Source organism: Choloepus didactylus, chromosome 2, assembly GCF_015220235.1.
Source record: "Choloepus didactylus isolate mChoDid1 chromosome 2, mChoDid1.pri, whole genome shotgun sequence".
Taxonomy (NCBI): Eukaryota; Metazoa; Chordata; class Mammalia; order Pilosa; family Megalonychidae; genus Choloepus; species Choloepus didactylus.
The window spans coordinates 192,000,912-192,023,267 of NC_051308.1; the positions used below are offsets into that span (position 1 = coordinate 192,000,912).

The 22,356-nt window shown below is 38.6% G+C and overlaps 1 protein-coding gene across 3 annotated transcripts in view; it reads left to right on the top strand.

Annotated features, from left to right (window-relative positions):
* Positions 1 to 21,988, top strand: part of USP24 (ubiquitin specific peptidase 24) — a 153,859-nt gene extending 131,871 nt beyond the window's left edge. For all 3 annotated transcript variants that reach the window (XM_037827113.1, XM_037827114.1, XM_037827115.1), the window contains exons 57-68: positions 381 to 497; positions 892 to 984; positions 2,616 to 2,718; positions 4,350 to 4,471; positions 5,379 to 5,492; positions 8,789 to 8,854; positions 11,375 to 11,441; positions 13,326 to 13,404; positions 15,527 to 15,602; positions 16,001 to 16,087; positions 16,466 to 16,576; positions 19,245 to 21,988. In XM_037827113.1, coding sequence (XP_037683041.1) covers positions 381 to 497; positions 892 to 984; positions 2,616 to 2,718; positions 4,350 to 4,471; positions 5,379 to 5,492; positions 8,789 to 8,854; positions 11,375 to 11,441; positions 13,326 to 13,404; positions 15,527 to 15,602; positions 16,001 to 16,087; positions 16,466 to 16,576; positions 19,245 to 19,307 — 1,098 coding nt within the window. In that variant the 3' untranslated portion in view covers positions 19,308 to 21,988. The remainder of the gene's footprint in view (positions 1 to 380; positions 498 to 891; positions 985 to 2,615; positions 2,719 to 4,349; positions 4,472 to 5,378; positions 5,493 to 8,788; positions 8,855 to 11,374; positions 11,442 to 13,325; positions 13,405 to 15,526; positions 15,603 to 16,000; positions 16,088 to 16,465; positions 16,577 to 19,244) is intronic.
* Positions 21,989 to 22,356: the final 368 nt, after the last annotated feature.

Here is a 22,356-nt window from a genome sequence, read left to right on the forward strand (position 1 = left end):
TCTTTGCATCTGTGATTATGTGAAGAAGTAGCATAGTGGAGGGAGGGATTCAGAAATATGTCTCTCCTCAGCACCCCTCCTTTTTTTAAGAGACAGAAATTGACTCTGGAGAAAATGCAGCCATTAGAATCATACCCTTGACTCTGAAATCGAGGAAACAAAATTAGACTTTCCCTTTAATTAATTCTACAGTACCAGTCTGTCCCTAAAAGGTAAAACTGATAATTCTGTATTCACTCTCCAAAAGAAATCCATCTGAATCCAAGACTGGATTGTATCGATCAGACTTTCCTTTTGTTCTTATGTTTATTTCAAATTAATCCTTTTACAAATGTCTTATATTCTTTTTATTCATGTGATTTCATCTTTCCTCTAACCAGTTAAAAAGCCTTCATCAGTTACTGGAAGTATTACTTGCTCTGTTGGATAAAGATGTTCCAGAAAATTGTAAAAACTGTGCTCAGTACTTTTTCCTGTTCAACACTTTTGTACAAAAGGTAAATGATTTTTTTTCCCCCTAATACACAGGATTTATAGTCTGGGGGAAAAAAATGGCAAGGAATTTTAGACAATGAAAACTTTTAGGCTGCCCTTTTAGGATATGTATAGTTTTATGAGTATTCTTAAAAGTCATAATTAGTGGATTAGATTACTTGTAAAAATTCTGATACAGATAGGTACAGTTATTCTTTGCCAATACAAGAAATCTGCGTTAAAACTAGTGGTTAACTGTATTTTTGGTAGCCATTGTGAAGCATTGTGAGGCTGTCGAAACTCAGGAGCTTTTTAAATTAAATTTTATCAGATACTTCTATATGTAAATTACAGCATTTAAAAATATATTTTGTCTGAGTAGGAATATAATTTGTCATTCTCTATATCTTGTGACAGCAAGGTATTAGGGCTGGAGATCTTCTTCTGAGGCATTCAGCACTGCGACACATGATCAGCTTTCTCCTAGGGGCCAACCGACAAAACAATCAGGTAACGACAACTTTCAGGTTCCTGGTGAGATATCCATGCTTCTCACAGCTACTTTGTTTCTCTTTGTATGTGATAGATATTTTCATTTTAATTTCATAAGAGTCCAGGTACTAAGACTATCTACTTTAAACATTCTTTAGAGTTCACTCGTTTTTACAATTTCCTCATGGAATTTAATCTAGTAATAACCCATGGAAATGATTGACTAGAAGATCAGTCAAAATGTGAGGTGCTGATTGCCAGAGGAGGGCAAGATGGATTCTAAGTTGGGCATTAGAAAGCCTTCAATGAATAAATGACACTGGGGTCCTCAACTTCCTCTCTGGGGCTGTGAACACGGCTATTTTGGAGGTCATTGTTTTAAGTCAGATGTTGATAACAAGGCCAGAATTCAAATGAAGTTGTATTGTTATAATCTGAATGATATTACAAATATAATACTCATTCAGAAAATTAAAGGGGAGTTCTTTTGTAATAAAAGGGTTGGAGATATGTATCCGAAAATAACTCTTCTTTTTGAAGTTACTGTATTGGTATGGTTCTCCCACACATTATGTTTATTTTGTTTGATAGATTTAAAATACCCAAAATGTTAATGCGGGATAATGATAAGTAATATTTATGGAGTGCCTATTATGTGCCAGATACAACCGATCACTTTACATGCTCTACCTCTGATACTAACTGTTCAGTAAAGTGGGCCATTCCATCATCACTCTCAGGCAAGAATTAAAGCACAGAGAAGTTAAGTCACTTGTTCAAGGTCATGAAGCTAAAGCATAGTGGAGCAGGGATTCAGATCCTGCTATTGCAATCCTAAAGCCTCAGCCTTTCCCTCCTATATATGCATTGCATAGGCAAGGCTTTCCTCATGCTTCCCTTTCGTTAATAAGGGGACAGACTTGCTGCTTAGGCCTCCTCTCTACTTCCTGTCATATCACCATACTGCTCTTATTCTCCCATATCAAAAACCAGTACTGACACCATAGCATGCTCTGGGCGTTGATGTTATGTCAAAATTTACCATATCCATTTTTCACAACAAGCTGTTCTGTATCCAGGCTCCATTGACTTAATTGATTGGTAATTGATTTAAATTCACTCTAATTCAGCTGCATATATAATTGTTATCATATATTAATGGAGTACATTTTTACTTTTGAGAACATTTTCATTGTTATTATTTCATTTGATCCTTACAACCATGAAATAGGCAGAACACGTAGCATCATCTCTCCCATTATATGAAGAGGTCAGATACTGTTACTGTAAAGAACTCACCCACATTCATTCAGGGCAGGGAGTGATAGGGCTATGGCCAGACCTCCAGATTCCAGCCCTGTGGGTTTTTCCCATTTTACTGTGGAACAGGAAGATTATTTAGCATATCATAAGCATACAATACACAATTTGGATACATGAATGGATTTGTCTTAGAATATGTGTGAATATGTCTAGGGTGGAAAACACTTTTGAGCTAGCCTAAAATCTATGACTTTATTATACTTTGACCTCTTCCACTATCAAGCGTTAGTAACCCAAAATATTATGAAGCAGCAAATCTTTTCTCTTGCTTTTCATGTTATTTCTAACCAAAACACTGAGATCCACTTTATCTTCTCTGACAACAGATACGTCGATGGAGTTCAGCACAAGCCCGAGAATTTGGGAATCTTCACAATACGGTGGCCTTGCTCGTACTGCATTCAGATGTCTCTTCCCAAAGGAACGTTGGTAAGTTTTAGTGTATCTTTAATACATCAGAAAAAAGAACAGATACTGAATTTGTCTAGCATGGAGAGTAATCATGTTAGTAATTAATGGGGTATCGCTTCTAATTTGACTATTTTATATTTGAAAAGCACTTGAATTTTTTTGTTTTAATTCATGTTAAACTTCACCTTATTTTAAATCTAGTTTTTCACAAGACAAAGTAAATAAATCATTTGTTTGGGGGAGAGGTTATATAAGGATTAAATAAAACAACCCCAGGATTAAAGGCTAATTCAAATATCATTCATCACTAATAAATGGCACGACTGATGTAGTGGGGAAAATAGCCAAGGTGCGGTCGGAGTCTGCTAACTGTGTGAACTTGACCAAGCCCCCTGCCCTTTGTGATCCTTGATACAGAATAGGAATATTAAAAACATAACCTCCCCCCAAATTGTATAAAGATTAATGGGATAAAATATTATTAAAGTACTTTGTAGAAACAAAGGGGACTCAGGTGTAAGTTATGTCATTGAAATATATTTGGAAGTAAAATGGAGTTAGTAGCATTTCTGTTTTGCCACCCAGAACCAAGAGTACCGTCATCGTTTAATACAACAAAGATTTAAGTTGTCCCTCTGTGGTTGTTCAACATTCCAAACTACTTTTGTACTGTTTTCATGCTGTTCCTAGGCCTTGTCATGGCAGTACTATCAACAATGACAGTAATAATACAACAAAGCAGCTGAGGTTTATTTTTTCAGTGCTTTCTGTGTACTATGCCTTTACATGGTACTTGAAATTTATCAATTGTGTTTAATACCCACAGCCAGCCTCTGCGGGGTATAATCTCCGAGAGATGAGGAACCTAAGACATAGAGAAGTTTAGTAACTTCTGCAGGGTCTTCTGCGAATGGTCTAGTAGCAGCCAGTATGTGAATGCAAGCATTGTGATCCCAGGGCCTGGGCTTCGTCCCTTGTGCCCCACTGGTAGGGTTTTAATGTTCTCTGGCCGGGAATATTTAAAGGCATAAAACTAGCTAAAGATCATGGTATTACCCTGATTTGGAAGTGCTTATTGACTCTCTAAAGGAACACTGGAGGGACACTCTGATGGTGTCACGTAGAGTTTACTTCCTGAACTCTGACTCATTCACCCAAAAAGACAAAGCTGGCTAATTGGTGAGTTCATAAAGGCTTGTAAAAAAATTAGAGTGTGGATCCTTATTTTTCTGCCAAATGGTGTAACCTCTTCCATATAGGTTGATTTTGCTTAGCATAGGTGGTATTGGTCATTATTTGAGAAAGTGTGCTTATCCAGTGTTTCTTCAGATGGAGCTTTGGGCATTTTTTCATATACTATTTATGTTTTTACCCCTTTGAAGATTGTCTTGGTGGGGAATCACTGGAGATGTAGAGATGTTAATAGTCACACCGACCGCTTAGGCATAGTTGAGGAAGTAGGTAAGCATTTTCTTTTGTCTGAGTGTGTGGCTCCCCCTACTAGACTGTGAGGGATCAGATCCTAAGTACTCAGCAATTGTGTGTGTGAATCTTGAGAGAAACGCAGTACCTTATGGATATTTATTTCCTAAAATAACACCAAGTGAGATGGGTTTTGTTTTGTGTTTTGTTTCTTTGGTCTCCTAAAGCTCCTGGTATGTTTAAACAACGGCCACCTATTAGCATTGCTCCCTCAAGCCCTCTGCTGCCCCTCCACGAGGAAGTAGAAGCCTTACTGTTCTTGTCTGAAGGGAAACCTTACTTGTTAGAGGTATGTACTTGTTTTTCTAACATCATTTTCTTTTAATTTTAATTATTTTCTTCTATTTGAGGAAAAATGCTTTTTGTTATTAGTTACCTTTTGCATGTTACTCTAATGAGAGAGAGTTGGCATCAAAACCTACTAATGTTAAGAGAAGAAATTATTCTTTCTAATTAATTTTGTATATATATATCAAAAGATGGATGGATGGATGGATGGATGGATGGCCGGCAAAAGAAATGGCATCTCAATCAGTTAAAATTACTCAGTTTATGATCAGAGGGGTTTGTTCTTTTTTGTGGGTGCCTGGTCCTGGAATACTGCAGCTCTCGACCACATGTTTTTTAAACCCCAGGAATATTGAATTGGGTTGCTCTTAGCCCTCCTCTTGTGGCACACTGTCATTCCTGGCCTCTGCATGGCCCATCCTCACTCCCAGTCCCTTCCCCTTCCTCTCAGAACTACTCTCTTGTGAATTTAACCTTCTGATCCTTCTTCCATAACTTGATTTACATATATATATGAATCTTTGAACAATATTATCATACTGGTTTTTAAAATTACACCAACAGTGCTATGCTTTATACCTCATTTTGCTTCTTTTTTAAAACTCAACAGTATATATATTTTTTGGATCTATCTGGGATTATTTTAACCTTTCAGGGGCATTTACCTTTGAAAATCTGATGAAAGTAACTCTCTTCCCAAAAAAAGGTGCACATTTGCACAAAATCATATTCAGAAAGGCCCAGACACTCTGAAATCTATCCATAGACCTCTAGCAGTTAAGAAACCCTATTTTTAGGCAGTGTTAACAATCTTAAATCTAGATAAATTTCTGTTAAAACCAGTAACAGCATATCGGCTGTTAACTATGACAAGAGAATAGGTTACTCCTTTTGTATCCTCCCACTAGGTGATGTTTGCTTTGCGAGAGCTGACGGGCTCACTCTTGGCACTCATTGAGATGGTGGTGTACTGCTGTTTCTGTAATGAACATTTTTCCTTCACTATGCTGCATTTCATTAAGGTAAGACCTCAGTTAAACTTAGTGAAAGCCTGATTGCCTTCAGTGAAGATTCTAAATATAGGAGTGCATACCTTTGCTCGAGGACAATGTGCTTTTTTTTAAAACAACATTAATTGTTTTTCCTAACCATAAAAAAATAGCATAAACTTGCTTTAGAAAATGCAGGGACAAAAATGAAGCAAAATAAAAGAACTCATAATCCCATTATTGATAATCACCATGAACATACTGTTATGTTTCACTTTTATTTCCTATGTTTGTATTTTATCATAATTGAGATTTTGTCTTTAAAATTTTATATCTTTTTTTACTTGACATTATAAATATTTTCAATATCATTTTAAGTTATCTATGGCTGTAATAGGTCATCCTCTTGTGTACCATAATTTACTTAACCATTCCATTTCTAGTGATGTACATTTGTATTGTGTTCAATTTTTAACTGTTAAAAATTGTTAATAATAATGTTTTTGGAATCATTATCATACGAGAATGTTTTTCCAATTTCAGATTATTTTCCCAGACAACATTTCAAATATCAAAAGATTTTTTTCTCACCTTCTGAAATAGAGATATGGTTAATTATGAAGCCTTGATTCGTATAATAATTACTGTTACTTATATTGCACTGACTGGGTGTCAAGCACTGTTCCAAGTATATTACATATTTTAACTCATTTAATTCTCAAATAGTCCTGTGAGCATATTATTATCACCATTTTAAAGTTTAAGACATTGAGGCATAGAGTAAGTGACTTGCCCCAGGTCACAAGTGGCAGAATGGGAATTTGAACCAGACAGTCTTGCTTTGGGGATCCATGCTCTTGACCATATTGTTTAGTGTCTTTCTAGGTATTATCAGAAAAACCCTTAAGCCTACAAAATGTCATTTTAACTTCTTGTTAATCATTAGTTTTTAATTATATGGACAGTACATGACTACATTCTCTTTGTCAAAAATTAAAACATATGAATAAAGCCAAAGTCCACTTTGGTTACCACTAACCAGCCCTGTCCCCTCTTCTCCAGCCCACCCTAAGGATCAGTATTGTCATGTCAGTACATTTCCTTCCAGATCTCTTTCTGTGGATTTACAGTGCCTTAGTTTGTACCTTTTTACCTCACCACTGTTTATAATGCCGATACATTTAGTGTTAACAAGTAGCAGGTAATTGACGGTTTATGTTTGCAGGCTCTTATTAAAATGTGTTTTGCCCTTAGCCTTTTCTATACAGATCTATATCAGAGTTGATTAAGCGCCTCTGTTAATTGTTTACTAATTATATGACTTTGGGCAGTTTCCTTCTGTGTAAAATGGGGGGAAACATTACTTGACCTTAAAGGTTGTGAGGATTCATTGAAGGATATATATAGTGCTTACTTAGTACCACACCTGGCACCTTAGAAGTGTGGTATTTTAATGCAATGCCCTTTTCTACCACAGAAGTGTTTTAATGAGTTGGATTTGTTATTACATCCTCAGTTTACATTAAAGCTCATTATTGGCTTAATATAGACTTCTATTTGAAGACATCATCTATCCCATTACCCAGCTTCCCATTCTTAAATCAGTAGGACTCATTTTTCTCAGGTCTAGGGACCAGGAAATACCTTTGTTCTGCTGAACGAACCAGTGGGCTTTTTAGAGGGACTCGGAACCTTGTAACCCATCATATTTCTCTTGATTTGGCAACTAGAAAAGATAGACTTGAATTTCTTGTCCAACTGGTAGAACCCTAATGAGTTCATTTTTGCATATGAACTTCTCGTATTTCTTTTTTCTTTCAAATTAAAATAATACATGCAAATTTTTAAAAAAGAAACAATACAAAAGAGTTGAGTGAAAAGTTAAGTCCCCCTTCCATCCTCTCCTCTGATTCTCAGTTCCCTTTCCTTGACCAGTTTATTCTGGATCCTTCTAGAGATAAATATGATTGTAGATGCAGACTATATGCACATATATGCCCTTTTTGAAAAACATAAATGGTAACATATGGTACATACTGTTATATATTTTTTTTTATTTAACAATATATCTTAGAAACCATCTCTTGTCAGTGCCTATAGATTGACCTCATTCTTTTCAGCAGCTATATATCTTATATACAATCTTGCCTTTATAGTCTCTGAATTCTGTTTTTAACCTGGTTTTATTTAAACTTTTTTATTATAAAATTTCTCTATCAAAATTAGGTTCAGTTGCATGTAACAAAAAATAAAATAACAGGGCTTTACAATAATGTAGCAGTTCACTTTTCCTCTCATACAGTAAAGGTAAGAGGCAGACAGGGTGGTGTTGCAGCTCTGGTCCTAAAGGACCTAGGCTCTTTCAGTATTTCTGCTCTGCCAACCTCAGTGAGTTCTTGACATCTCAAGGTCACCCTGTGGTCCCCAACCAAATGCTGCAGCTCCAGCCATCATCTCCATATTTGAGGCCTAAAGAAGGGGAAGGAGTAGGAGCAAAAGGTTTTAAAGAGTCTGCCCAACAACTTCCAACATCTCATTGGTCACTCTGTCTATAAAAGAGGATTGGAAATAGTCTTTAGTTGGATTCCTTGCACCCCAAATAATATAAATGTTTTTGTTCATAGAAGAGAAGGTTACTGAGTACAGGCACCTAGCAGTCGTTGCCATAGTCCCTGCCCCTGATAAAAACATAAGCCAGGACAAAAGGCTATATCGCAAAAGGTTAATCTCTTCCATATCCCCAAGCTCATTTAATAGGTTCTTGTGTATCTGTGTGTATCCACAAATGTTTATATACATCCATATATATGTATAAATTTATTAAAATACACAAAGGAATGTGAGTTTTATGCAACTTGCTTTCTTCATTTAGTGTATCTGGGGAAATTTTTCAGTTTCAAAACCCTACTTTTTCCTGTACTTTACTTGTAACATACTTACCTCAGGGCATTATCATTTACATTCTTAGAGCTACACTAGTATTATCTGGGGCAAAGTAGAATGTGTATAAATAAAATACAAATGTAAATTAGGGTCTCTTTAGTAACTTGAAATGTCTTCTTTTCCTTTCTTCCTTTCCCCTCACTCATACTTTCATAATATAGTATCACAGGGTGTTGACACTGGAAGGCACCTTAAAGGTTGTTTATTTCAGTCCTTAGAAAACTGAGCATTTGGGAAAACTGAGGCCTGGAAAAGGAATTGACTAGCCCAGGGTCAGGCAGATAGTGGTAGAACTAGGGCTTGAATCCAACATTGTTGATTCCCACTTTAATGTGCTTTCTGTTGAAGATTTATTGCAATTTTTATGCTTTTAAAAAATATTTCAGAATCAACTAGAAACAGCTCCACCCCATGAGTTAAAGAATACGTTCCAACTACTTCATGAGATATTGGTAAGTCATAAATTTTCTGATTCACTTATACTTGTGTATTTATTATTAGTCAGCATGTGTTTAGAAATAAAAAGTCATGTGTCCTTTTATTGTTTTTTCCATTCATTCGGTCTGCATGTATTGAGCCCTCCTGCTATCAGTCATGTGCTTTATGTGTTATTGATTTAGAGACGAACAATAATAAAATTCTATTTCCTAGGAGCTCACAGTTTAGTAAGGGAGTCAGACAAGTACACAAACAATTATAGTACAGAGAGCAGCAGGGTAATCATGCTGGTTAACCTTTCTCAAGGCCTCACTACAGACCAATTATGTGCTAAGCACAAATATTACCTCATTTAAACCTCATGATAACCCTCAGAGGTAAATCACTGGCTCTGTGGTTCATCAACTCAAAGACACTGTTGATTGTAAAAACCACAGTATTTTATATTTACTAAAAAATCATTTTAAGAGCCATGAAACTGAAATGTAATTGATTACAAGATGCATCCCAGTTTCAGATATGTGAAAAGCAAGGATGGGGGTGGTGGGAAACGGTTTTAGTGGCTAAATACAGTATTATTGGAAACCTAGACTTAAGAGAGATGGAATGATTTATCCAAGGCCACCAGGTAATAAGTGGCAGAGCTGGGATCTGAGCCAGGCAACTGGCCCCAGAGCCCATGCTCTCTGCCAACTCCTTAGGAGTTCGGTGAATTATAAGTAGACAGTAGACCAGAAAAAAGGGAACTGAGTTTGATCTTAGGAAAAGAAACCCAAACCAGATAGTGAAGGGCATTAGGTACCAGTGCTATATGGGCCAGTGGTTGCACACTGTTGGCCTGGTGTCCAAGTTCAGCCTATAGGCTTGTTTTGTTTGGCCTACTTTATATTTTCCTTGATTTCTGAATTCCAGCCTATCTTAAAAAGTCAGGCCATCTAGCCATATTGGCCCCATTTCCTGCATGCCACAGTCATTTAGAGCAGAAGCATCTTGTTCCCTTTGGGTGAGGCATGTGGTCTCCAATTCCCCACTTCATCACTGCTTCTTATTGTCTGACAGCTAGCCCACTGTGCTCATTTCAGTTGTCTTCCTGGTGTCTGAATGCATTTGAGGATGCATCCCTTGCTGTCAGTGATGGAGAGCCATGGAAGGTGTTTTATTTTTCTTGGCTGCTCAAGCAAATACCATGAAATGGGTTGGCTTAAACAATGAGAATTTATTACCTTACAGTTTGAGGCTAAAAGAAAGTCCAAATCAAGGCATCATCAAGGTGATGCTTTCTTCTCAAAGACTGGCCTTCTGGGGCTGGCTGCCAGCGATGCTTGGCTTCTCAGTAGCATGGCAGAAACACATGGCAGCATCTCCTGGTCTCTCGCTTCTCTTCCGGGTTCCGTTGATACCCAGCCTCTTGCTTCCTGTGGCTTTCTTCTTCATGTGTCTGAATTGCACTCTGCTTATAAGAACTCCAGTAATAGGATTAAGACCCATCTTGATTGAGGCGGGCCACACCTTCTTAACTGAAGTAACCTCATCAAAAGTTTCTACTTACAGTGGGCCCACACCCACAGGAATGATTAAATTTAGGAACATGTTTTTCTGGAGTACACACAGCTCCAACCCATCACAGAAGCATTTTAAGCAGGAGAATGACATCACCTGATATGTGTCTTAGCAAGATCCCTTTGCAGTTGTTTTGAAGGACAGGCTAAAGGAAGCAAGGTTAGGAATTGGAAGACCATATAGGAATCAGTGGCTATAAACTGAGTGAGAAGTAACAAGCCTTATGCTAAGAGGGAGCAAGGGACAGACCATGAGGTGTTTTGGAAAGAGAATCAGTAGAATTCGGTGACTGCTTATGAGCTAATGAGAGAGACGAGCCCAGAAGCACCTTTAAAGACAAGGGTCTATGTTCCCTTTAGGTCCCTGATACTTAATATAGGCCTTGGCATTTAATAAATTGTTTTTGAATAAAGAAATAAATGATATATGTCATTGATAAAAAGCTTATCTTTCTGGTCCTTTACTTCCTTTTGGTCCTAGTGCTTTTAAAACTTTGGAAGATCGTTGGTCTTCAAGGGTAGAATAGTGTATCACTCATCTGATCAACAGCTCTATATCGTTTGCTAAACTGCACTTGTACAAGCAGGTAGGAAGACATAGATCCTTCCCTGTGCAGCACGGCAGACACCTTCACATCCACTTTTAGAGCCTGTATTATAGCAAAACTTTAACACGTTTTTAGCCAACCTTTAGACATTAAGTCTCTATTCCTTGGGATCATGAAATATACTTCTTTATAGTTGGTAGGAACACATAGATATGAAATGAATGGATCTTCAAATATTACTTAATAGCTTTTCATCTTCAGCTTAAAATTTAAGATATTTTTAACATTTGTGGCAATGACATTTGTTCTTACTGGGTTTTGTTAAGTTATAAACTAAATTAATTTCTTGAATTATAAAAAAGGTACCAGTGGCTACCATACATGTTCTTTTTTTCATTCACCAACCTTTATTTCCCTTCTTATATAGGTCATTGAAGATCCCATACAAGTAGAGCGAGTCAAATTTGTATTTGAGACGGAAAATGGATTACTAGGCAAGTATGCCTTGCCTTATTAATAAACGTTGTTAGTAAATATGGGGATAATCTGTGTTTTAGCCAGTCTCTTCACTGACAGATCTACCTCCCACTGCTCTTTACTAAGATCAAGAGTATTCCATAAAAAATGTGGTTAGAGCTTCTGGGGTCCCTGTTTCTAGTCAGGGGAATTAAAACCAGAGAGGATCTTATAGTCGTGGAACCCCTCCTGCTTTTAATCAGCAAGATGCAGCTTGGAGTCCTTTGACATGGTCAGATAAGATTCAGGGGTCCTGTGACTTGTTCAACAAGCTAAAAACCACGTTCTGATGTAGTAAATCTATCATTCCACTCTACAACCATTGGGGAGGGGAAAAAACTACAACCATAGACTCAGGATATTGCCAAGCTTGTGAGTGCCATTATTTTTTTTATTTCTAGTATGAATTTACCCAAATTTTCATTGCCTACCCAAAAAAAGTTTTTTAGTCAGAACTTTCTTTGTCAGAAGGCTAAATTGACTTTAATGAGCTATTTATTAGAAAATATTTGGTTGGAAGAAATTTTAGCCAACTCTACCATCCGCCTGTATTTCCAATTAATCTGAGTCATTTTAGATGTTGTTATGTATTAACAGGAGATTTAGAGCCTCCTTTCATTACAGAAAAGAGCTTTAAGCGAGAAAGTTCTATAGGTGCAGCTTCCCAGGCCGCCCTGTAGAGTGGTGCACTCTACTCAGAGCAGCACTCAGGCCCTCCGAAACCTCGAAACCTCAAGACTGTAAGCGCCTCGGGAGCAGGGACCAGGTCTTATTATCTGTAAACCCCTAAGGCACAGAACAGGGACTCAGGAAATATTTGTTGAACTGAACTAGTATCATAATTTTCTATCTGTTAAACCACAGTGTTACAACTACTGTTCCTTCAGCCAAGAAAAATTTTAGTTCTTTTTCAGTTCTCCTAGAAGTCTAACTTTCACACCTCTACGTATTTTTTGTTTTGGTTTTTGTTTTTGTTTTGCAACTTAAGTTGTCAGAGAGCAAATTTCAAAGAATGTTATGTGTTACACTTTCACAGTTTCAGTTATTTCCTTATTGTGAAATATAACATATTTGCAAAAAGGTAATAACTTTCAAAGTACAATTTAACAGGTAGTTATGTAGAAAGTTTCCAAAAATGTTATGAGTTACAGTACCATACTTTCAGTTATTTCCTTATTGTGAGATATAACATATATACAAAAAAGGTGGTAACTGAGATAAACCATATATACAAAAAGATTTTAACTTTCAAATTACAATTTAAGAAGTAGCTATAGAGGAAATTTCAAAAGATGCTGTGGGTTACATTTCCACCATTTCAGTTCTTCTAGCTATTCCAATACCCCAGCAACTAAGAAAAAGAAAATTATATAGAGATTCAGTATTCATAATCCTTTGTTAAATTCCATCTTGTCTGTTGCTACCCCTTCCTCTAGTTTAATCACTTTCCCAATCTTCAGGAATGTCTAGGGAGTGATCACCCTAACTTGTTCATGTTGCAAAGGGATGTTGACATTATAGGAAAAGGGAACACATCTGGTTGATGTTCTTGAAGAGGCTATTGCCTCTAGGTTTTGGGACTTAGTTGGCATAGGAGCTCTCTAGAGGATTTAAGTTTCTGAAGAATAAACTTTAGTGAGTGAAACTTTATATATAGAGTTTGTAACTTTGTAAAGTAGTGTCTCTACCCATTCGAGTTCGGAGGATCCTGTTCATTCAGGCACAAACATGGTTCTGGTTAAGTTATTCCTTATCTGTTCATCAAAGTAATTTGCAAATTTTCCGAGCAAGGAGAGAGCTTGATATTACTTGGGCCCCTCAGTTTAGCACTTTATTGAAAGTTTTCTCTTCTTTTCCTTTAGCTTTGATGCACCATAGTAATCATGTGGACAGCAGTCGGTGCTACCAGTGTGTTAAATTTCTTGTAACTCTTGCTCAAAAGTAAGTACTGGCTTGAAACACAGGAATGTTTTATTTAAAAGTCAAATAGGACTGAAAAAATCTGCCATTAGTTTTAGTACCTAGAGAGCCTGACTCAGTCAGGGCATGTTTGTTTGAAAGGTGCAGGAGCCTATTCAGATGATCTCAAAAAGGTGTGAAGGGGGAATATTAAAAGGGTAGCAAATTTTATGGAATTCAAGAGAAAAAAAGGCTCAACAGCCAGGCTTGATGCAGGAATCAAGACAGATTTGGGGAACTTATCTCTGAAGAACTCTAATGTAACCCAGCTGCTAACTCTTTTAAGCTCTAGGTCCCCAATTTCAAAATCGTCTCCCAAGAGAGGAAAGCATGTTAGTTACAACTATTGAGCCTTTATGAACCCAGGCAGCTTGCTAGGTACTGGCCATGTATTATCTCATTTAATCTTTGCAACAACCTAATGAAGATAGGTACTGTTATTAGTTCCATGCCATTGGTGGTGGTTGTAGTTTGCTGATGCTGCCAGAATGCAAAACACCAGAAATGGACTGGCTTTTAAAAAGGGGGTTTATTTGGTTACAAAGTTACAGTCTTAAGGCCATAAAATGTCCAAGGTAACACATCAACAATCAGGTACCTTCACTGGAGGATGGCCAGTGGTGTCCGGAAAACCTCTGTTAGCTGGGAAGGCACGTGGCTGGCATCTGCTCCAAAGTTCTGGTTTCAAAATGGCTTTCTCCCAAAACGTTCCTCTCTAGGCTGCAGTTCCTCAAAAATGTCACTCTTAGTTGCTCTTGGAGCGTTTGTCCTCTCTTACCTTCTCCGGAACAAGAGTCTGCTTTCAACGGCTGTCTTCAAAATGTCTCTCATCTGCAGCTCCAGTGCTTTCTTCAAATGTCCCTCTTGGCTGTAGCTCCTCTTCAAAATGTCACTCACAGCTGCACTGAGTTCCTTCTGTTTGTCAGCTCATTTATATGGCTCCAGTGATCAAGGCCCACCCTGAATGGGTGGGGCCAAGCCTCCATGGAAATTATCTCATCAGAGTTATCACCTACAGTTGGGTGGGGCACATTTCCATGGAATCACTCAAAGAATTCCAGTCTAATCAGCACTTAAACGTCTGCCCCACAAGATTGTATCAAAGAATATGGCTTTTTCTGGGGGACATAATACATTCAAACCGGCACAGTGGTTTGGTTTAAGTGACATGCCTGGATCATTGAGCTGAGTCTTGAACACAGGTTGATTGACTTCAAAGCAAAGGTCTTTAATGTTAGAAGGAACCTTTATGGTTAGCTAGTTCAGTGCTCTTATTTTGTACATAGGCAAACAAAAGATTAGAGTAACTACGTGATAACCCAGGGTTATTGAGCTGTGACTAAGGCCTGTCAGCCAGGCTACTCCACCAAGACTCAGTCTTTTGCCAAGCCTTCTTTATAGCTTAATTTACTTTGCTCCAAATTTGTGCTGATTCTTAGACACAGGGATTGCCATCCTGTGACTCTTACCAAAATAAGATTGAGAAGTCTGTTGGGTTTAGTCTGGTGTATTTGAGCTTCCTGAACAGATGTAAATTAGAGCCTAAGTGAAATAATCCACCAACATGCATTTTCCTGATGTCACGGCATTGTGGACACAGATCGGTATCATTCTACCACAATTGTAGGTTCATTAAGGCTTGAAATTGGCAGCATGTTATCATGTTATCATAAGTGTTTGCCTACAGATGGCATTTCTAAGTAGTATTGGGGCCAGCAGATACTCAGTCCAAATGTCAATGATAATAGTCAAAACCCAAAGATGTCCTTATATATACTTCCACATCCATCACACATCCATCTGTACACACACATGGAATCGCAGTATCAAAATTCATTATGGATTTTTTGTTTTCTTTTGTTACCAAGTGTCTGAGAGTTAGAGCTAGATGGGGACTTTGGCCACATATTTGCCCTTTGGTGACTTTTGAAGTTTAAACATGTGAATGTATTACCTTTCCCAACCAAAAAAGGGTAAAAATTCAATATAAAGGGAACTAAATTTAAATGAACATGCTGTTTTCAAAATAAAAGAGCAATGGAGATAAAACAAGTGTATTTGGAAAGAAAGCACTTGGCTAATACAAGTATCCTTCAATCTCCAGGTGTCCTGCTGCTAAAGAGTATTTCAAAGAGAATTCCCATCATTGGAGTTGGGCTGTGCAGTGGTTACAGAAGAAGGTAATGGAATTTTGAACTTTTCTGGATGTAACATAGGATGTAATAACAGCATATCTTATCAGGAAAAATCTCTTAAACATGATTTGGAGAGTGACTTCAAACATTTTCTTTAATATAGTTGATACTTGCCTTTATGCATTAAATTGGTATCTTAATACATGTGTCTTAAGTGGATGGGTGAAAAGGTGAGGATGATTATATAAGCAGCGGCATTTTCTTGAGGTCCTAAAAGTGGAAGTAGAATCTTCCATGAACTAGTCTCCTGGTGTGATAGGTCTAGTAGATTTTAGCTGTATTTTAGATGATTTTTATATGCTTACTATCTAACAATAGAAATTGTGGAATCACATAGACTTATTTGTCATCTCTGATGACAAATTTTTGACCTTTCATCTCAGATGTCAGAACATTACTGGACACCACAGAGTAATGTCTCTAATGAAACATCAACTGGAAAAACCTTTCAGCGAACCATATCAGCCCAGGTGAGGATGCCTTTTTGTTCTTTATGGTGTGAAATACAGTATGTAGGATTATCAGTAGGCTTCTCAGGAACTGCACCTTCAGCCAAGAGAGGTTCTGGGTTGGAAATGAGAAAGGATAGAAGAAATAATTGAATTTTTGTGAAAAGACAGCAGATTGGTTTACACTTAGGCAAATCTTTGCAAATTATTCGCCTGAAAGAAAAGAGATTCAGTCTGGGCCGCCTGACAACCTGGGGAAGTGGTGAGCCGTGCGCTCTGGTGGCTGACAAAGCTTACCCTCGGGGCTCCCAGTGCCCACCAGAGGTAAAAGGAAGGGCTCTGGGGTTGCTGTTGTCACTGGACACCCCCTAACTTTGTGTGTGTTTAATTCTCTTGTAGGACACATTAGCATATGCCACAGCTTTGTTGAATGAAAAAGAGCAATCTGGAAGCAGTAATGGGTCAGAGAGCAGTCCTGCCAACGAGAATGGAGAGAGGCATTTACAACAGGTATGACCATAGTGCATGGCTTGGGTAGAAGGGTGGAGCATATGCTTCAGTTTTCGAAAAGAATTTCTATAATCAGAAAAAAAAAAATCTTTTCTGGAGTATGCATCTAAAGAGACACAGCCCTCCCTCTAGTGCATTCTCTTTGTGGGGACACTATGACCTGAGGGTATTCTTGGTTCAAATAAAACCATTCATGTCCTGGAATCTCAGTTCAGGACTCACTAACAATAAGCTCACCAAGTTGAGCAGTGCTGCAGTGGGAAATTAATTCAGGGCTTTCAGGTTTCTCCAGCTGGCCTAATTCTAATCAACTTGAGATAGTCTTAATAAAGCCAGGCCACAGATGTCTTTGTTCCAGCTTGTTCCCTGTGCTTTGCCAGGTTACTAAAAACCACTTCCTCCTCCTTCTGCTTTCACCAGCTTTCCTGGAAACATGGACCTTTGAAAGAAAGGGCCCACGCTATTGAAATATACCTACCTGTCAGGAGAGTCAAAGAATAATCTTAACCTGTTTTTCTTTAAACAAACAAACAAAAAAGGAACACTTTCAATACTGATCACTTTAGTAGGAAAAGAAAAGAGATATTTATTGAACATCTATGTGCAAAATAATGAAGTAAATATAAACATTACTGCATTTGTTGTGTCTTCCCCACTGGTCTATAATCTTCCCTAACAGCAGTCTCCTCTGTTGGTCCAGCACAGTGCCTGGCACAGAGTAGGTCCTCATTAAATGAATGTGGTTGATGTTGTATGCACCATTTTTTTAAAATGTTATTTTTTTGGATCCTCATAGCAACTTTGTGAGGTAATACTACCCTGATTTTACAGAGAAGGAAACTGCGGTTCAGCATAGTGATGAGACTTAACCCATGGTCATTCTTGGTGGTTTACCTTATCAACTACATATCTGTAGAGAAAATATTAGACAAGAACAGCTGGCTCCAAACTTACATCTCCCCTGTGTCTGCATGTCCTCATCTCCTCCCCTGTTACGGTGCAGGAGATTTCCCTCCTTCCACCCAGGGCATCTGGCCTTCATTCCCTCCCACCGCCTCAGAAACCCTATATTCTGTCTTTCTCTCTTGGTATCTTGGACTGATCCCTCTCTGCTGGATCATTCCCAGCAGTGTTTCAACATATTCTGTGTTCCCTGTCCTTTATCCCTTGCCATCTTTCCTCTTCTTCATAGCCAACCTTCTCAAAAGAACTAGCTAAACTTAACTGTCTCCATCTTCTTACCTTTCACTCATTATTCACCCTCTTCTCTCCAAATAAGCAATTGGGGTGACAAGTGACCTCCATTTTTCAGTCCTCATCTTGGTTGGACACTCAGCACCATCCGACGCTACTGATGCCTCCTCCATTTTTGAAGCCCCCTCTTTCCAGGGCCTCCATGACATTTCACTCCCCTAGTTTCCTTCCAACTCCTCTAGCTGGTCTTTCCCAGTCTCTTCTAGGCCACCAGTAATGTTCCTCAAGTCTCCACCCTATATCCTCCTCCCTCCACCCCCACTCAATACTTTCCCATCCACACCCACAGCCTTGATTCTTCTGAGTTCCAGACCTGAACATCCAGCTCTCTTCTTGGCATCTCCACTTGACCTGTCTCAAAGATTCCTCAAACGCCACATGCCCAGCCCTTCCTCACTGACAACCCCCCACACACACACACACACACCAAAGCTGGTCTACCTTCATTGTTCCTTATTTCATAAATAAGACCATTGTCTACCATGGTGTCAGCTCCCTCACACGCTGCAGTCAATTTCACCAGTCTTCTCAGGCTGACCTCTTAAACATCCCTCATCCATTTACTGCCACCTGTCATAAGCACCCTAGTCTCTGTAAGATCCCTGTAAGAGCCTCCCCTCTTGCTTCACTCCAGTTCATTTGCTAAACCTCTCAGAGGCTTTCTATTGCTGTTAGGATAGGTTAGGATAGAGGCTAAAATCTTCAACAGTCCTGCTTGATTTGGCCTCTGCATATCTCTGTACCCACATTCTCTAGATTCTAGATACAATGAACTTCTTTTAATTTATCAAATAAATTTTGTTTCTTCCACCTCAGGTCCCTGTCACACTCAGCCCTGTGATAGTTTACATGTCACTTCCTCAAAGAGACTTCCCTGCCCCACTGCCCTCTCCACACTCCCAGCTAGTTCTGTCCCAAGGCACACGGTAGGCATTGAAAAATACTTACTAAGCCTACAAACCAAAGGCTACACACACAGTTGGTGACTCAGCAGAATTCAGACCAAGGAATGACCCGGAGCCATCTTTGGCAGCATGGTGCAGTACAAAGAGCCAAACACAGTGCCCTGAGCCAAGCAGGGATCACCAGCAGCCAGGCCCTCTCTCTGCTTCATCACGTTACCAACTCTGAGTTCCAGTGCCTGCCTGCACTGTGACTTTAGTTAAGTCATTGGGTTGTTTCAATAACTAAATAAGTTCATGGAAATGAAAGTGTTTTGCATAATCATGAATCATGTCAAATATAAGGTGTTATAATAATCACTATGTTTTATTACCCTTTGATAAGCATTAAACTAAGTTGTCAAATGAGGATGGGTTTTAATTACAGAACACAAATAAGTCAGACAGTATAAAGGAACTTTTTTCTCCAACTTTAGTATATATACATTTTAACTTCCTTTTCTTTCTCAAAGGGTTCAGAATCACCCATGCTGATTGGTGAGTTAAGAAGTGACCTTGACGATGTTGATCCTTAGAGGAAACGTGCAGCACATGATGAGGAATCCAACCACAATCATAACCACAATCACTGGATGCTCAACACCTTTTTGAAGTAAGAATCTCATGCTTGAAACCTTTAGAAGAACCTGGAGATGGAACTGGTAGAACCTTCCAAGACATTGGAGAGCTTGTGTTTTGAAAAGAAAACACCCTCTGGCCAGCAGAAAGTTTGGGAGCTCTTTGGCAGTGAGAGAACTCTGGCATGTGGATCAGCTGTCCCAGGAGGACAATCCATATGTGAATTAATTAACATTTTTGAGAAGATTTTAGGAAATAAAGCCAGTGGCAGACTTTTTTGTTACATGAACATACAAGAGTGAGGGTAAAGCTGTTGCTTCCTCTATGATACTACAAAAGAAATTCCTTTGGTTTTATATTAAAAAAAAAAAAAAGCAAGCTGCCTTTAGATGCGTGGGGGCAAATTTTTAACCTTGCAGTAATAGGAATATCCAATTTAAAATGATATAAGGACGTGATAAAATTCATTTTCATTGTAAAATAGTAGTTAAAGAATTCAGTTTACACAGACCTTTGTATTTAATATGTCTCCCTATTTGTATAGAATTTCAGAAGGGTCTGGATGCATAAGCTTGGATCTTGATGAAACGCTACCAGGATCAAAAATTGGGACATTATTATGCTCTTTAAGGTATTTTTCTGATATAATTGAGATTAAAAAGAGCAATAAAAAAATACTGTGTTCTCCAAAAGTACGGGGTACATTCTTTGACATCAGTCATTAAAGAAGTTATGTTGTTCCCAAAACAAATTTTTAAAAACACCAAATAAAAAGCACTTTAAGATATAATTTTATTGCAGTTTGACTTCATAAAATCATCTTTTTAATGCTTGGAGACATATTGAATAAACTGTAGTCTTAAATCATGTGACCTGCAATCATTTGCTTTTGCTTAAAACATAATTACTGAAACCTTTGGTATTGGTTAAATATGAAGTTAAATGTCTGAGTTGGGAGACATTGCTTTGTGAGTTTTGTAGTAATTTTAATGCAGAGAAAGAATTTGAGACTTTGTTTCTCCTCAACCTGACTAGTGAATACTGAAAAGACAGGGACAAGTCTTAAGGTTTATTTTCCCGGAAATAACTGGAAAGCACTGGAATAACCATCCATTTAGTTGTTTTTCCCAAGTATAGCTGGTATAGATACCAGCTCCAGGAGAGAGAGACGGGGGTGGGGAGTGCCAATGCATTTCATTAATTTTATATATTTTGTATTTTGAGTTGCTCACCCACATTTTTGGCCTTTTTTTTTTCAACTCGCCACACACAGAACTAGGGAAGCCTTAGGAAGTGCCAGGTTGCCACTGTCAGTTATATTTGCCAAGTCAAAGAGGCGCAGCCAACCCCACGGTGCCTTGTCTAGATTGCTTTTGCATTTTATTTGGACACGTGACAGGGCAGACAGCTTTTCACTGCTGTGCACTTTCAGTAAGTCAGTCATTTCACTATTGAACTGCTAAAGTTACTGTGCAGTCGGGATTCAATTTGTAATTTTGTAGCTTTCTGCAAGCTAGTGTTAGCTATTGTCAAATATGCTGAGTGAATGGAAGGGCCAGCATTGAAGAGCAGAACTGTGTCCTCAGAGAAACAACAGAGGCAGCTGGCAACTTGTGTATGGTCCTCACGTTCTTGCAGTTTTAAATGTGATGTTTTAGAAGAGGTTTTAAGTACGTGAATACTCCATGTCCTACTCTTTGCTGTACCCCATCCTTTCCACCCCCATCCTCACCAAAAGATTGTGTGAGACATGACATTGAAATGCTGGTGGTGATATGGATTGGAATGTCATTGCTGGCAACTGCACTCTCAGGAGCCGAAATTCAGGAGTGAAATTGCCACTTCTAGCTCCCCTTATTTCCTATGGAAACAATGCCTTCCACAACCCCCTGACACCTGCTGTCCTCACCGTCAAGCTCATCAGGATCACGCACCACTATCACGTATTACACGCTTTGGTTCATTTTGCTTATGTTGTCGCTACAACGAACATCGTTTTCACTTTGCCAGTTACCACTTGATTTCCAAAGGCTGTAGTCTACAAGCCTGCTGATGAATTTTTTTAATGTAGTACAACGAAGTGACAATTGTGACAGGCTTACCTTGGAAAGAAGAGTTGTCATTTTTACCGCCAGTTTTTTGGATGAAGATGTTTTTATAAATCTTTCAAAATGATCTGCAAATCTAGCAGGAATTGCACAACTAACTCAATGCTGTGTGTTCTCAAGAAGCTCCCTTAGTGAAGGCCTTCCCAAAGGATGGCCGATCAGCCCATTAAAGGCGTCCTGGGAAAGAGAACAAAAAGAGTGTCCCCGTGGGCATCTTGCCTATGACTTCTCCTGGAGTACTCACATGGTCACTCACAACTAGAATAAAGTATAAGACTAGAGCATCTTGTCATCGGACTCACCCTGTCTTGCCCACCCTCCCTGCTAACATCGAGGTGTGTGCAGTTACCTTTTGAGCTTGGAACAAGCAGACTGGAATTTTCCTCTGCTACCTCTTGTGTACAAAATCTTGTTTATAAAATTTCAAAAGGAAATAGATGAACTAGGGAAGAATCTCAGTTCTAAATTTGGTTCATGAGTATCAGAGTTCTCAGCTTCTAGGAGCATAAAATAAATTTTTCAAAAATACAGAGTTGGAGTCAGGCTGACATTTTTCTCAATATATCAGAATGCAGCCATGGTGTGGGGGACATGGGCCTGTGGTCTGCTACCAAATAATACTGTGTTTCCTTTTGGTACTTTGCATTGAAGATGGGGGATATGGGTCTTCTAAGCCTTTTGCTGTTCTTCTGGAGAGTCTGACCACATTAGGATTCATTCACAAAGCCTGGAAAAGGAGGCCAAACTGTGCTGATGGCCTCCCCCATAGCTTTCAGGTCCCTCCCAAGTAGTTCCCAGCATAAATCATGTCCCCTGGTCAAGCTTGGTTTCTTGCTAGACTTCACGGGTCCCAGCCTCATTCCTAATGTCTTGCCTTTGCTCAAACGGTCCCCCTTCC